This window comes from Tribolium madens, unplaced genomic scaffold (assembly GCF_015345945.1).
Source record: "Tribolium madens isolate multiple individuals breed KSU strain unplaced genomic scaffold, Tmad_KSU_1.1 Scaffold_97;HRSCAF=244;Tcas5.2_LG3a, whole genome shotgun sequence".
NCBI classification, from domain to species: domain Eukaryota; kingdom Metazoa; phylum Arthropoda; class Insecta; order Coleoptera; family Tenebrionidae; genus Tribolium; species Tribolium madens.
The window spans coordinates 333,989-351,217 of record NW_025401069.1 but is presented as its reverse complement, the minus strand read 5'-3'; the positions used below and the strand labels follow the sequence as shown (position 1 = coordinate 351,217).

General features: G+C 31.2%; 1 protein-coding gene across 7 annotated transcripts; it reads left to right on the top strand.

The window, feature by feature from the left end:
* The first annotated feature begins 1,150 nt into the window (after positions 1-1,150).
* Positions 1,151-16,478, top strand: LOC123015141 (phospholipid-transporting ATPase ABCA3-like). Of its 7 annotated transcripts, none has more exons than XM_044414650.1 (15): positions 1,151-1,282; positions 4,685-5,177; positions 5,226-5,353; positions 5,461-5,574; positions 7,535-7,818; positions 7,866-8,289; positions 8,337-8,546; positions 10,096-10,928; positions 10,976-11,133; positions 12,523-12,662; positions 12,721-13,064; positions 13,114-13,621; positions 13,671-14,066; positions 15,089-16,263; positions 16,316-16,478. In XM_044414650.1, exons 2-15 carry the CDS (start codon positions 4,690-4,692, stop codon positions 16,346-16,348), a joined length of 5,235 nt encoding a protein of 1,744 aa, XP_044270585.1. In that variant the 5' UTR covers positions 1,151-1,282; positions 4,685-4,689; the 3' UTR covers positions 16,349-16,478. The 7 variants fall into 7 exon arrangements, with proteins under 7 accessions (XP_044270585.1, XP_044270584.1, XP_044270587.1 ...); XM_044414649.1 differs by lacking the exon at positions 1,151-1,282 and adding an exon at positions 1,763-1,824; XM_044414652.1 differs by lacking the exon at positions 1,151-1,282 and adding an exon at positions 2,614-2,733.
* The last annotated feature ends 751 nt before the right edge of the window (positions 16,479-17,229 follow it).

Genomic DNA, 17,229 nt, shown 5'->3' with positions numbered 1-17,229 from the left:
TAATTGACGATTCTGTCTCATTATACTCGTGTACAACCTCTTATGCGAGAAAAATACCGCAAACTAGCAGGTAATGTCACCCACAAATTAATAAATGTCAAACGCAAAATTACAGTAGACCAGCTATTTAATGAAAATTCTGGGCAAATTGGTATTATTTTCGTAACCTAGCAACGGATATAATTTTTTAATCACACCCTGAGGTGCCCTTCTGTGATTGGTGGATTTAAGAGTTTAATAACTTTCTTATGCAAGCAAAAATGACTTCTTCGGCTGCACTTTTTGGCGACCTATTGCCCCCGGCATTTGACATTTTTCTCTGGGGCGCGAGTTCTGGCGCAGCCTGTATATAAAAAATGTCAAATGTCAAAAAATAAATGTCAAATTTTTTTGACAGAAGATAGGATTTTTTAAACATTTTTTTCATGTTCCTGGTATCTTACCTTATTTGAAAATTTTCTCTGGGGCGCGAGTTCTGGCGCACCCTGTATATTTTATATTCAACTGTACAACTTGTCCCAAAAATAATAATAAAATAAAGTTTCTTGGAAGTTTTTGTAGTAGCTTTTTAAAACATTCGGATTATGCAAGTTATTTTGACGTATTTTGAACTCTATTAGTACATGTTGAAATATTTGCACAATCTTTAAAATCACCCGGTATTATATTTACATTAACCTTCACCGTTTAAACTTTTTCTGCATAATTACACCTGCCTTACTAAAACATTTTAAACAAAATTTTTCTCAAATAACAGCACTACTTACTAAATTTTCTATTAGAGGTAGATTTATTTTTAAAAAATTTTGGCTTCTTTCCAATTATATTCATAGAAACAAACATATGCTATTTTTAAAAATACGAAAAAGTTTACTTCGTTGGTTAATAATCGTTAATTATTATTATTGAAGCGTTAATTTTTACCATAAAAAATAAATTCTACGACTACAAAAATTACCCGACGAACATGTATACCAACATATTGTCTTATTTTTGACCTCAATAAAAATCGATTATTGAAAATAAGTGGCAATTGTAGTTATTTCCAAAGTTATTTAGCTGTATAATAAAAGTATAGGTACCTTCAATGTACATTGAATAAAAGAAAGCATACACTGAATCGACCCATGTGATCCTGCTGAAATGTATCTAAGCACTGAAACGCCTGCGTTTCAGCGAAATTACTTTTTATATTCTAACCTACAAAGCTTCTGAATATTTTCAGCATTACAAATGTACAATTTTTTGATGAAGTGAAGTGAATATTAATTGAAAAACAAAGGTAAGACTTTATTTTGAGTAATGTCATAGATGCATATTCATTTAAATTTAACATGTAGGTTTGCGCTTTTATCCACCTTCTGTTAGAAAATAATAAATACAATAACTTAATTATCATCATTTTTGTGTTCTTTTGTGTTATCCACAAAATTAAATTACATTTTGTCAAACTACTCTAATCTCAATTTTCTATGATTTTTAATTAAATACATACATCTTCCTTACTTTACAGAGATTTCCTGCTTCAATAGAGTGTAAAACAAAATAATCACTCAACGCGATGCCAAATTTATAAAAAAAATCCATAAACAGAGTCATTGTTGTTGAAAAGGTCATGCTACAGTTATTATATATTTTAATGATTGTATGTGCATTTGCTTTAGTCATGATTTAATCTAAACAAAATTTAAATTAACCATAAACAGCGCACATTTTACATTTTAAACAAAAGTTCAAGCCTTTGCACGAACAGTTGAAACGTAGGTTTGGTACCATTTAGTTTAAATACAAGAAGGTTTCAATATAAAATGTATGTCAATTCAGGTAAGTAATTAATTTCAGAATATAAGATAATTGTTCAGAAACACTACCTACAGTATTATTTTCGGATATTGAAAACTGTGTCGATCAATATATCATAAATAATCCAAACTTAATGTCAAGTTCTAAGTAATCGTTATTTTTATTGATTTAAACTTGAATTGAACGAGAATAAAATTTAGCAATCCTTTATATAATTTTTGAGTTTAAAGAAAAAATTAGGTGGCACATTTTCTTGTGCGTCATTTTAACGACTTGCCACCAAAATTTAAATGGAAATGTTTAAATTTTCCATAAATATGGCAATACTTTAGATAAACGGGTTGTAAATAAGTCATTGCTTGACGATTTGACAATGAGCATGTTTGATGGTTTAAATATTTTTGTATTTTTAAAAAATATACAAAATGAACAAAGTGAATAAATGGAAGAATATAAAGTGTACCAATGAGAATTAAACTAGAATTTAAATTCTGGATATTATATTATGAAAATTATGAAATATTAGGTACATTCTGACAAAAGTAGTTACTAAAGAAACTGCTTTTTTATACAATTTGTGTTTTTGTTTCCACGTTTAGACTTGATATCTAAATGATGGTAATTAACGGCTTTATCTAAAATTGCGCCAAAGTTGGGCAATAGTATAGTTGCATTTTTGTGTATAAATTATAATTAATCACATTTCAGAACCATTTTTTAAAAGTTATGACAAGTCAAATTTCCGGTAGCTATATTATTGTCAAACGTGCCTTATCGCTTTTGTTTTAGTGACGCCCTTCATAGTATTTCAAGTTTATTTTTGTAATAACTGTGTATTAACTATGCTTACCAAAAAAAATATTTTTATCATTTCATTGTTCCAAATACGTGTATTTATTTCCTGGTACTAAACGACAAATCTAATACAAAGTAAGTTATCTTTTAAGTTTATCATTTTTCAAACAAGATTTTTTAAATAAAGATCCAAATTTTGGCTAAAATGACTATTACAATCCCAGGAAATGAGGAAATTTCGAATTATTCATTTTAGACAAATCGGCAAGTTTGTGAACTTCAACTTAGTTTAAACTCGGTATCGAAACTATCATGACGTAATCGCAACGCTTTTCGAATTATCTTCGTTTCTAATAAATTACCACGCGATATTATCATACATAATAAAAAACATGGCGTCTACATCAAGAGAAAATTGTTCATATTCATTAATTGGACAGGAAAGAATACATAGTGCTATAAATGATGAATTTCGTTCTGTCGGTGAGTTTGATATTAGCTTTCGTTTTACGGTTAACAATGACAAGAAGGACAAGGTCAATGCTATGAAATCACCAAACCTCTTTTTACATCTGTTTGAAATGGTTTAAAACCCACTCTACTGACAAAGATCTTTGGAAAACTAAAACATGTAAATAAAGAATGAACCGAATGATTAAAAATAAATATTTGTTTATCTATACAAATTACAACAAACAAGCCAGTGCATTAGTCCTGACATCTATCCATTCCCTGCTGAAATTGTTGCATTTGTTGAGGGAACCTACGTTCTTTATAGCGCGAAATCATAATTTGATTAGAATTCTCATTTCTTTGATAACAAAACACAATGATTTGTGATTTTATTATCTCTAAACAATAAGCAGTTGGGTTTACTTTTAATTAAATGAGACAACTGATGGAAATTGGCCTCCGTGTCTAACTTATCGAAGACAAAATACGGTCTATTGCTCTATTGTATCTTTAATTTCTAACGCAACATTTATATTGTAAAATTAACAAAGAAATCATCACAACCTAAATACTGACACAATAAGATAAAGATATAACGACTTATTGCTGAAGGTAAGATTAGATAGGTACTTAATTACACTCAAAAAAATCGTTTAGTCACTTAGTTCTCCTGTACCTACAAATGTATGATTGATACATGTGTCATGTGTGACAAGTAATTCAAAATACTACACAAAAAGGATGTGTAGAAAAATTAAAATATATTAACGACGACAGTGTCCTTTTTTTCGAAAGTTCCATTTTTCACCATTTTATTTATTACACCACCCGATTTTGTAAGTAATTAATTAAAAAAAAAGTATATTTTCATATAACATTTTTTTATAAAAAGCTGGTTTGAAATCTTCTTTGAATTCTTAACACTTCATACCTAAATGTAATTTTTTTTTTCATTCAAATGGGTGGTTGAAATCTTTAAACTCATAGTAAAAATTAATATTTTTTATTCACAATCACTAATATAATATGCCGATTACTAACCTTTTACGTTAAGATTATAAAAACACAGGAAATTTTTTCTTTCAAATTGTCAAGTTACGTATAATACAGTGAGATCAAAAAGTCTGTCTATCAAACAAGCGTAGAAATTTAAAACGTATGTCTGTGGAAGTTAAAATGTCACAATGACAAATGAGAAATGTCAAAATATTTTTTATGTAAAGTATTACAGGAAACCGTGGTGAACGATTTTTGTGAATAAACACCAACAAAATCTCATTTTAGTTTGTTTTGAGACGTTTCAAAGAATAATTCAATTTAATTAGCTCAATGTTTTAATTTTTACAAAATAATTTTTTGACATCTAGATAACATACGAACTGTCATGCAACATACGTCCTCAACTAGTACGTCTACTTGATAGAAAGACTTTTTGATCGCACTGTATTTTGTTTTATTATTTTATTTTGTTCAAATTTTTGACTAAAAATAATGTGATTTTGAATAAAATAGCATATAAACCTAGGTGGTAATGGCATCACCCTTGGTGCTTTATCCATGGTCACTCGGGGTAATGCTTCATTTACCATTTAGTTTGTAATGTAATATTACCAAAAATTTGATTTTTCAATAGGAACAATGGGGAAGAAACTGGACAAATTCCTTTTACTGATGTGGAAAAATTGGTTGTTGCAATATCGACGGCCTCTCCAAACCCTTGTCGAAATTCTAGCTCCGGTCCTGTTCTCCATTCTTTTAGTCGTCATTCGAAGTCTAGTGGATCCCGAAACAAATCCCGCAAAAATCTACACACCCTTCTGTCTACTCCCAATTTTATGTTCTGATCAAAGTATCAGCACAAATCAAAAACTTCTGACAAATTTCGAAAATAGCACGTTTATAAACTTCACCTTAGTATATTCGCCTTATTCAAACAAAGCCGTAAGACGGTCAATGGGAATTCTTGAAACTGTTTTGGGTGGCCACGTTGTTGGTTACAACAATTCAGACCAACTAGAAGCCCATTTTCTCGATTCCAATTCTTCTCTAACATTTGCTGCCATACAACTTGATGACTCTTTAGCACAACAGGACACTCTACCAGATGACTTGGAGGTATCGCTGAGGTAAGCAGATGATAATGGTAGAAATAAGAACTTAGCTTGAGATTTTAGATTTCCAAGCGAACTTCGGATGGGGTTTGATTTATTTGGGCAAAATAACTGGCATACAAATCTCTTGTATCCTGTGTATCAAGTACCGGGTCCTCGAGCACCAGAAAATAACACAGGGGCTCTCCCAGGTAAGCATCCCATCAGAAAACTTATTTAAATTTGGGGTCAAATGCAAGCCGGAATGTCGGAAATTTTATCCTATTTTGTAAACGGGTACACTTAGTAATGTTTACAGACAAGTTGCGCGATTTAGATAGAAGACAAAGAACGTGGAGAACTAATATTTTATTTCCCATTTATCAATCACCTGGTCCTAGATCCCCAAGATCTGATATTGGTGGTAAACCAGGTAGGCCTGAGTGGAAAAACGTGTGATCAAACTAAAAACATAGGCATGGGCAAATTAAAAATCTGCATGGCATGCGCTTTTTTAATTCTAACACAGGGAGAGACAAAACAAACTTGACAAAATGTATATCATTTTCTTCGTCTCAGTGAGACAAAACAAATGCACTAAATTTTTTTTTTAAAGTACACACACTTTGAACAAAATATTTTTTTTCTAATTTAAATGAATTTAAAATACTTTAACTTTAAAAAATCATTACTCAATAACTCTTAGGCCGATTTCCTTCAAATAAAAACCATTCTAAAGGGATGGCCTTGCCCTTTAGAATAATATAAAACTTGAAATTGAATATTGGCAAACTTTTTTCGAACAGTGTTCGAAGAAGTTCGAAGTAATTCAAAATAATCTAAGAAAAACCATACGAGTACATTTTTTTTCATCATTACCATCGCGTAGAGCATTTCTTTATTAGTTGTAATCCAAATTTTCAAAAAAATATACCGAGTAGTTTTCAAGATATAATTTTTTGAAGTTATGGTTTCCTAATCAGGCATTGCTCCATAAAGGAGAAATACATGTTAATCTTACTTACAATTGCATTTTTATAGAAGTATTTGTTTTAAGACACTTCTTTTGCTTAAAATGATCAATTGCACCTTCTTTGTTCTAATTAAAATTAATTAAAACCTGTTTCTTTACTTAAAACAAACAGAGAGTATCTGCGTACTAATTAAAGCAAATAAAGAGTTTTTTTTGTTGTAAAAATGACCACTGATCATTGAGCAAAGAGGATCCAGAAGTTTAAGTCACGAGTTTTAAATATAAGGGCAAATCTTTTTCAAATCAAATCATTTCCATTCAGATTTCGACTTGTTTACTTTGTTCTAGCTTTCTGAACTTTCTTTGAATGTTCTGAACAAATGCTTTCTCATCATTTTCGAGTGATGTTAAATGCAATAAATCACCTAATTTATTTTGTTGGTACATTCTACGATTGTAGGTAGTAGTTGTTGTGATAACAGTTGCACACGAAGCAACTGACTTATTGCATTCAACATCAGTAGAAAATGATGGAAAAGCATTTGCTGAAAACATTTTCAAAAAAAAAGTTCAGAAAGCTAGAACAAAGTGAACAGATTGAATCTGAATGGAAAGTCATTTAATTTGAAAAAGATTTGTTCTTATATTTAAAGCTACTGCTTTAAACTTCTAGATCCTTTTTGCTCAATGATCAGTGATCATTTTTAGAACAAAAAAACTCTTTATTTGCTTTAATTAGTACGCAGGTACTCTTTGTTTGTTTTAAGTAAAGAAACAGTTTTTTGTTTATTCCAATTAGAACAAAGACCATTTTTAAGAATGGACCATTTTTAAGCAAAAGAAGAGTCTTAAAACAAATACTTTTATAAAAATGCAATTTTAAGTAAGATTAACATGCATTTCTCCTATATGGCACAATACCTGAATAGCAAACCTTAACTTCAAAAAATCATATCTTAAAAACTACTCGGTATATTATTTTAAAAATTTGGATTCTTACTAATAAAAAATGCTCTGCACGATGGTGACGAAGAAAGAAAAATTTACTCGTAGGGTTTTTCTTAGATTACTTCGAGCTTCTTTGAACAGTGTTCGAACAAAGGTTTGCCAATATTCAATTTCAAATTGCATATCATTCTAAAGGGCAAATCCATCCCTTTAGAATGGTCTTTATTTGAAGGAAATCGGCCTAATAGTTATTATTATTAGTAATGATTTTTTAAAGTTAAAGTATTTTAAATTCATTTAAATTAGAAAAAAAATATTTAGTTCAAACTTTTTGAAATTTTTTCAGCGCATTTGATTTGTCTTTCTGAGACAAACAAATATATTTGTCAAGTTGTCACGACATGACTTTTTTTTGTCGCCCTGTGTAATAGAATCCTTTGGTGAAATATGCAACTAGTTTTCTTGCTTATAGGTTACTTCAAAGAAGGATTCTTGACTTTACAATTAGTCATGACATATATTTTTGCAATTGGAGGACACCTTGAAGCAACAACTCTAGAAGACTTTCAAAATATGATTACCACACTTCGGCCACCACTAGTTAAAATGCAACGTTTTCCATATGGAAGTTGGGTAGAGGATCCCTTGCTGCAAGCTTTAGAAAGTTTCGTCGGAATTATCATTATGTTGAGTTTTGTTTACACTTGCATAAACACAGTCAAAGTAATAACAACTGAAAAAGAGAAACAGCTCAAGGTATACCGACGATGTTTAAAAAAATTAAAATAATGTGTTAGTTTTAGGAAGCTATGAAAATTATGGGTTTACCTAATTGGCTTCATTGGACTGCTTGGTTTCTCAAAGCATTTGTTTTTCTTTTAATTTCAGTAATTCTAATTATAGTGCTTTTGAAAATTTCGTGGTATCCGCACACTGAATATAGTGTTTTCACGTACGCAGATCCTACAGTAATGTTGGCATTTTTATTATTGTACGTTTGTGCGACCATTACTTTTTGTTTTGCGATTAGCGTCTTTTTTTCTAAAGCAAACACAGCTGCAACAGTAGCTGGACTTGTGTGGTTCCTCTCTTATGCTCCATATTTATTTTTACAAAAGCAGTATGACCAACTCAGTCTCTCTACTAAACTCATGGCAAGTCTTGGTTCAAACACTGCAATGGCTTACGGGTTCCAGTTAATGTTAATGTACGAGGGTACCAGCGAAGGTAACAATTTTTTCTCCACCTATTTCACCTAACGCACTCTTTTCTAGGAATACAATGGTCCAATATAGGAAAACCCAACACTCCTGATGACAGTTTAACTCTCGGATACATAATGCTAATGCTAATAATAGACACCTTCATCTACCTTTTTGTCGCTCTATATGTCGAAGCAGTTTTTCCTGGAGAGTACGGAGTGCCACTTCCTTGGTACTTCCCTTTCACATCTTCCTACTGGTGTGGTCATCCTAGTTACGTAGGCAAGTACACTCAGAAAAGTTGAAAATGACGTGTCCATAAACCGACCTTCATTATTTGGGTCCTCCTACCTAACCGCAGTTATAAACCATCCGCGAGGGGAAAATAATAAAAATGCTTTTGCATTTAGCCTCAACATTTCTTTTAAGTAAATCTTGTCATGGGATTTTATTTCATTAATAATAATTATTATAATTAAGGGTGTGTAAAACATGTCATACGGTGTGTTATACTAAAACGAGCAAATTTGTAACTTTAAAACGTCATTATTCTGTCTCAATGGAAAGAAAAGTAAATTATTTCTTGCTTTTGGGTTTTTTTTTCTGCTTTTTAAATTAAATCACAATGTAGGTTTTATATTTTCGACAAAAATGTAACTTTAATTAATTAATTAATTATTGTAACCGGTATTAGCGGCAAAACAATAAAATGCTGCAAAGATTTGTTGCTCTCATTATAACTGAATATTAATTGTTTTTCAGCACTTTTAATTGTGATTCACTACTTCTACGAATCGTAAATTAGTTTTGAAAATCCTACTTCCCGTTCATTTATAAAAGTTGATAATGAATAGAACTGTGGAAGGGTAAATTGTTGATATAATTTGTGACACTTTATTGAATATTTTGGTTGTTTTCATTTTGGTTCTTACAATCTCGAACCTAAACATTAATTGGTATTTCTGTGAAAAATAATAAAGCTTCAAAGCGATCCTTCATAGAATTATATATTTAGATTATTTCAACTGGACGATCAGGTCAGAAATAAAATGAGGAATTCGAAATTATACGATGGGTTCCTCACTAGCCTCATCTAAATCCAATAGAAAATTTATAGGGCAATATAGTTGGCCAAATTTTCAACCCAATGTTCGCGAACGAAATTTAAAATAAAAAAATTGGCGCAACACGTTAATAACGTTTGGGACCATTTCCGCTACTCACAAATTTGCCAAAATTTGGTGGATAGTAAATAAATGAAATTAATTATTTAAATTTAAAACAATTTTCGTTTTTAATTATAATAATTATTAATAAAATAATATCTCAAGCTTTGAAGTTTTATTATTTTTCATGAATGAGAGCAACAAATCTTTTCAGAATGTTATTGTTTTGTCGTTAATACCAATTATAATAATTAATTAATTAATTGTCAAAGTTACAATTCTGTCAAGAAAATAAAACCGCCATTATGGTGGGACTTAAAAAGCAGAGAAAAATCCCAAAATCAAGAAAAAAAATTACTTTTCTTTCCACTGAGACAGAATAATGACGTTTTAAAATTACAAATTTGCTCGTTTTAGTATAACACACCGTATGACATATTTACACACCCTTAATTATAATAATTATTATTAATGAAATAAAATCTCATGACAAGATTTACTTAAAAGAAATGTTGAGGCTAAATGCAAAAGCATTTTTATTACTTTCCCCTCGCAGATGATTTATAACTGCGGTTAGGTAGGAGGACCCAAATAATGAGGGTCAACTTTTCTGAGTGTACCTCAAATTTAGTTCTCTTTCAATCTTAATTCCATTTTTCCTAAAGGAGTTGAAGATTTCTCTAGTGTGCCGTCACAAGAAGGTGAATTTTTCGAAAAGGAGCCCAATAATCTCACTCCCGGTATTCAGATTCGAAACTTGCGAAAAGTGTTTGGCCAAAAAGCAGCAGTTCGAAATCTCTCGCTAAACATGTACAATGATCAAATTACGGTCCTTCTCGGTCATAATGGTGCCGGAAAAACAACAACCATGTCTATGTTGACTGGAATGTTCCCTCCTACAAGTGGTACTGCAGTTGTTTGTGGACATGATATTAAAACAGATATGGACGGTGTAAGAGAAAGTCTCGGTTTATGTCCTCAACATAACATCATCTTCGATGAACTCACCGTTCGGGAGCATCTTTACTTTTTTAGTAAACTTAAAGGGCTGAAACACGAAGCCATCAATGAAGAAATTGACAAATACGTCGAACTGTTGGAACTGCAACCCAAAGCTAATGCAAAATCGGCGACTTTATCAGGAGGGATGAAGAGAAAGCTTTGTGTGGGTATGGCGTTGTGTGGCAATTCTAAAGTTGTCATGCTTGATGAGCCCACTGCCGGAATGGATCCTTCAGCAAGACGAGCTTTGTGGGATTTGCTTCAAAATCAAAAACACGGAAGGACGATGCTGTTAACAACGCATTTTATGGACGAAGCTGATTTATTAGGAGACAGAATTGCGATTATGGCCGGGGGTGAGTTACAGTGTTGTGGCTCAAGTTTCTTTCTAAAAAAGAAATACGGAACTGGATATCATCTCATCATGGACAAAGCTTCGAATTGCCAAGAAGAACACGTAACAGGACTCCTGAGAAGACATATTCCCAATATCGAGGTAAAATCAATTCTTTTTTTGATTTTTCAAACAATAAGTTTTTTCAGATGCACGGTAATGTCGGCTCAGAACTTACGTATCTACTATCGGAAGAGCACTCTTCCGTTTTTGAAGAAATGTTGCGAGATTTAGAAGAAAACAGTGCAAGTTTGGGTATTCGCAGTTACGGTATTTCACTGACAACTTTAGAAGAAGTGTTCATGAAGTAAGTCCTAAAACTACACTACTCCAAAAAATTAAAGGAACAAAATATTTTCCTTATTTTGTTGGTGATTTTTGAAAGGCTGTATCTCAGTGAAAAATGGTTGAATTTAGATTTAAAAGGAAAACGTTTGAAGCTTCAACTTCCTAGGTTTTTTTTAGTTGAATCAATGCATGGGCCGGATATTTTATTGTTCATTTATCTGCAATTTGCTTTATTATATTCTCTTTACTGTTTTCAGTTTTTTTTGTAGCTTAATATACCTTCAATAGCTCACTAAATTTTTAAACAGATGCATCAAATTGTTTTCTCGTTTGATCAAACTGTTTACAAAAGAATTAAAGGAACAAGTGCACTGTTTCTCAACATTGTAATTTTCATCAAAATGAAAAAAGCAATTTTTTTCAACTTTTTTTACAATCGTGTATGTTTATTTGCTAAATTTGAAAAAAAAAATCGAAAAAAAAATTGACTATTCAATTCAATTCACCTCTATTTTTTGATATATTAACTAATGAAACAGCAGTTATTTTCGTTAGTATCTTAGCAACAACAAATTCAAGCGAATATTGCACTCGTGATAAAATATAACTGGATATTCCACGAGTGGTTACAGTGAATATTTTAAAGTAACTTGATTTTTTTACCGGTTGCTATGAAAATAAAATCATGTGTAACACAAATTTAACATTTGGTTCATTGGATAGTCTGTAGAATAAAATTCCCAGTCAACGATTGTCGAATATTTTTATGAATGGTCAGTCGCTTATGAACATCATGAGTGCGCAGCACAAATGGTGTTTGCAACAATTTTTGGGTACTCGTTGTATTATAACTAATAATTTGTAAAGAAATTCCAAAAATAATACTGACTACAGCTTGGTATCATCGTATCAACTTTTAATTAATGCATTTATTTTAAGATGAGTAAAATTGGGGTATACAGAACTGAATGATCTCAAAATTAGTCAGTAGTCTTGAATTTTTTTTACAAATTAAAAAAAAAATAATTTTCTGAATTTTTTTTCCCAATTCAACTGACGAAAACTGTAAAAAAAAGTTGGAAATATAAGGTTTTTCATTTTGATGAAACTTATACAATGTTTTTAAACAACAAACCATTTGGCCCATGCATTGCTTTAACCAAAAAAAATTAGCCAAGGCTGTGGACTAAAAAAAACACATTTTTTTCTCGCCCTATTTATTAGAATTGCGTGATAACCGTAGCTCAGAAAAATGTTCTTCAAAAGATCTTAAAACTAAAAACTTGAAGCTTCAAATGTTTTTTTAAATCTAGATACGACCATTTTTCACTTTAGAATTCAGGAATTTTATTTGTTCTCTTAATTTTTTGTAGTGTAGTTTTTTTTTTGAATAAATAGGGGTTTTTAGAGTCGGTGCTGACCATGGCCAAGAAGAAAACTACAATGGATTAATACAAGAAACAAAGTGTAATAAGACAATGCTGGATAAAATAAAATCTAAATTGAAAAGAAATGGAAACTACGAAAATAACATTAATGAAACAACCTGTAAATATACAAGAAAGGCTATGTTAAATACATAAACAGGTAAACCTTTTTGTTTCAGTAACGCTTGAAACTTCCACCCTTCTCACCGGCTTCATGTTGATTAAAAATCAATTTTTGGCAATGCTTATGAAAAAAGTATTATCGATTATACGCACCTGGATACTACAGTTTATTCAAATTTTAATGCCAGTTGCATTTCTCATAATAGCAATTGTCGTTAGCAGAAACACAAACAAGTCAGCAGATTTACCGAAACTGCCCATAACATTAAATTCATATCGCAATCCAATAACATTAATTGAAGATAATGCGAATGATTCATTTTCGGCCTTATTTGTACAAACTCTTAAAGGTTACGAAATAAAAAATGTGACAAATATCACAAGCGAAATGCTTGATTTGGTAAGAAATGTCCATACGTAATAAAAATATATAAAATAATTTTCTTTAGACGGAGACTGTTCCATCTACTGTCAGACTGCGGTACATTGTTGGAGCTAGTTTTGACAAAGTACTTAACGGCTTTTTGACGAGTATCACAGCATGGTTCAACAATAATCCTTACCATTCCCCACCCCTAGCTTTGGGTCTTGTCTTGAACGTGGTTTACAAGCATTTAGCCGGCACAAATCGTTCAATAAAATGGGCAAATTATCCGTTACCATTTACAGCCGACACGAAAGTACAACAACTGCTAGAAGGCAACAGTATGGGTTTCCAACTTGCGTTTAATATTGGATTTAGTATGGCTTTCGTATCCTCCTTCTACGTCTTATTTTACGTGAGGGAACGAGTTTGCAAATCAAAACATTTACAATTTGTGTCTGGCGTCAAAGTTTACATATTCTGGTTAATGTCTTTCATCTGTGATATAATTACGTTTATTGTAACCATAATAGCCATCATCATTACTTTAGCATGTTTTCAAGAAGATGGTTTCCGGTCGTCTGAAGACTTAGGTTTTTTCACTTCGTCGTTAATTCCTTAATCCTTAATTATTATTTTTAGCTCGTATGTCCCTCCTTTTGTTCTATTTTGGCATTGCAATGTTGCCTATGATGTATTTTGCATCATACTTTTTCGAAGTACCTTCAACAGGATATACTAGAATGACCCTCTTCAGTGTTTTCACTGGAGTAGCTGCTTTTTTGGTTGTTCAAGTTTTGGCAACACCTGGGCTGGATTTGGAATATGTTGCTAACACTTTGCACTGGATTTTCTTAGTAGTACCTCATTATTCATTAGCAACAGGTATTAGAGACGTTTATACAACATTTGCCACCAATAAGATGTGCAAATACGCTGTTCAAACTTGCGTTGAAAATAGACCAGATATGACCATTGACAAGTGTTGGGATTTGACTTGTCATAATGCAAGTGTGGTATTACAGGATTACTGCTGTGGTTAGTAATTAAATAATATATACAGAGTGTTCCGTCTAAATCCCACATTAAAAGTTTTGGGAGTTCGAATAATCATATTTGTCTCTTCTATTTTAAAAATTTTTTAATTCGTTTTTTTTTTTTTTTTTGGCGTTGAAAGATAAAGGTTAGGTCTTTCTTCCGGTGTTTTTATATTTTGAAAAAAAAATAACAAACCGTAAAATTATAAGGTTACTTTTGTAATAATTCAAATACCCATAACTCAATTTTTCTAAATAAAATACTCCAATTTTTATTTTACTAAATGGAAGAGAATTTAATTCTGCATCGATCTGGATTAGCATTCCCTATACCTAAATTTAATAATTTTTAAATTATGGTGACTTTTTGTTAAGACTGCTGAAAATCTATTATTAGCCACATCCGTTTTCGTATAGTTTGCTATGGAAATCAAAAATGTCAAAATTATTTCTCAATAAACGTCGACAGTGACTTATTATTTATTTAACTTAGATTTAATTAATTTATTTTACATTTATGAAGAGTGTAACAAAATTATGATGTCGTTCATTAAACAAAAATAATTTTTTCACTTGTTACTTTTAAATAATGATCGCATGGTAGAACCTATCAATAATAATTAAGTTTGCATAACTTAATTAGGGAATGTTAATACATATCAATGCACAATTAAATTCTCTTCTATTTAGTAAAATAAAAATTGGGGTATTTCATTTGAAAAAATTGAGTTATGAGAATTTGAATTATTACAAAAGTAACCTTAAAATTTTGGGATATGTTTTTTTTTTCAAAACACCAAAAAAAGGATCTAAGCTTTCTCTTTCAAACGCCAAAAAAAACGAATTCAGAATCTTAAAAAATGGCAGAGTTACCGATTTTTAAAGTGAAAGGTGCAGATCCAAAAAATTTTGAAAAACTCCAAATATTTCAAAAACTCTCCCAATACTTCTAATGTGGGATTTAGACGGAACACCCTGTATAATAATAATATATAAATATGTACTTGATTTGGATGCTTTCAGTGCGCGAACCGGACTATTACAAATGGCGCAGCCCCGGAATAGGAAGAAATTTGCTATACTCATTTTCAGTTGGAATAGTTCTATTTATTCTGCTTAACATGAAGGAATATAAAATATTCTCCAAAGCTGTAGATTACATTGTTGCAAATTATAAAAACAAATTTCCTCAGCCAGTTGAAGATGAAGACAGTGATGTTGCGGAAGAGAAACACAAGATCCATAGCACTTCTGAATCAGAATTACAAAATGACTACATTTTGGTACTTAAAGATTTGACAAAATATTATAACAATTTCTTGGCAGTTAATGGCTTGTGTTTGGGTGTTAAAGAATGTGAATGTTTCGGTTTATTGGGTATAAACGGAGCTGGAAAAACCACGACTTTTAAAATGATGACTGGTGATGTAAAAATCACGCACGGAGAAGCTTGGGTAAAAACATTCAGTATCAAAACTGAACTAAAACAGGTGCAAAAGTTGATCGGATATTGTCCTCAATTTGATGCTCTTCTTGATGATTTAACTGCCAAGGAATCATTGATAATGTTTGCTCTTTTAAGAGGAGTTCCAATGGAGGATTGCCAATACCTGGTCCACAAACTATCGAAAGATTTTGATTTTCAAAGACATTTGAATAAAAAAGTTAAAGAGCTTAGTGGTGGTAACAAGAGGAAATTAAGTACTGCCATTTCGTTGATTGGTGATCCTCCAGTCATATATTTAGATGAACCCACAACAGGAATGGACCCTGCGACTAAGCGCTATTTATGGGATGCCATTTGCAAAGTTAGAGATAATGGAAAATGTGTAGTTCTTACCTCGCATAGTATGGAAGAATGTGAAGCTTTGTGCACAAGACTAGCCATAATGGTTAATGGCAATTTTAAATGTTTGGGTTCTACTCAACATTTAAAAAATAAATTTGCTGAAGGGTATACATTGACAATTAAACTTAAGAAAAGCCCTGGTGGAGAAGATGTCGATATTAAACCGATTGAAAATTTTATCTCAGATCATTTTCCTAAAGCAATACAAAGAGAAAAACATCAAGAACTTTTAACTTATTATATAGTAGATAAAAGTATCCCGTGGTCAAGAATGTTCGGGATTTTGGAAAAAGGAAAAAAGCAGCTAAATATTGAAGATTACTCTTTAGGTCAATCAAGTCTAGAACAGGTATGAGTACAGACATATTTTCCAAATTTTTGTTAAATATCTTTTTTTCTAGGTATTTTTATCTTTCACAAGGTTACAACGTTAATTTAAATAATAAAACTTTTGTTTTTTGTCCGTGCCTTTTCTTGCTGACAATTGGTGATATATGTAATTAGTAATTACACTCAAACCTATTTATTCTATGTTATAATAAATTAAATAAATTTAATTTTACAAAAAAATGTGTTTTTTTTTTAAAGTGAAACTTTTATTCGATCAAAATTTTTCGTCCATCTATCGCATGTCGCATTACATCCGGCCGGTGAGTAGGGATAAAGTGAAAGCCACTTGGTAGAGCAGCCAAGGCCAATATGGCGGCGCCCATGGCGTGCATCAGCTGACCGTGTAGAATTTATATTCTTACTCATTCGTGCAAGTGCTCCGCGGTATTTGTGTGTTTTGATCAGTTTATTGATGTATTGATCCGAAAAAAAAATTCACTTGCATCGTGGTTTCTCTAAACCATAGCAGTTTTTTTTGAAACACTAAATAATTATGCAAAACATACTTATACAAGATCATCGGTGGCCATAATAGACATAAAAAAATGCCAAATGTCAAAAAATTTTGACAGATAGAATTTTTTAAACATTTTTTTAATGTTCCTGGTACCTTATCTTACTTGCCATTTTTTTTGTGTTTTTATAAAACACCTGTATATGCGACACGTGTTTCTGAAAAGAACTTTCAGTTTAAAAGTTTAAATTTTGTCCTCTGACGTCATAGTGGGACATTTTAAAATGATTAGTCAAAACAAAATATACCAAATAAGTAGGTCTGTTTTCGTAAAAGAAATCAAAATATATGTTTTTTTTTATAATTATTTAGTGAAGGTACAAACATTTTGCCTGTAAAAGTCACAAATAACATTAAACAGAGCCTATAGCAAAAAAACTTGGAAAATTATTTTAAATAAAGTCAAAGTGC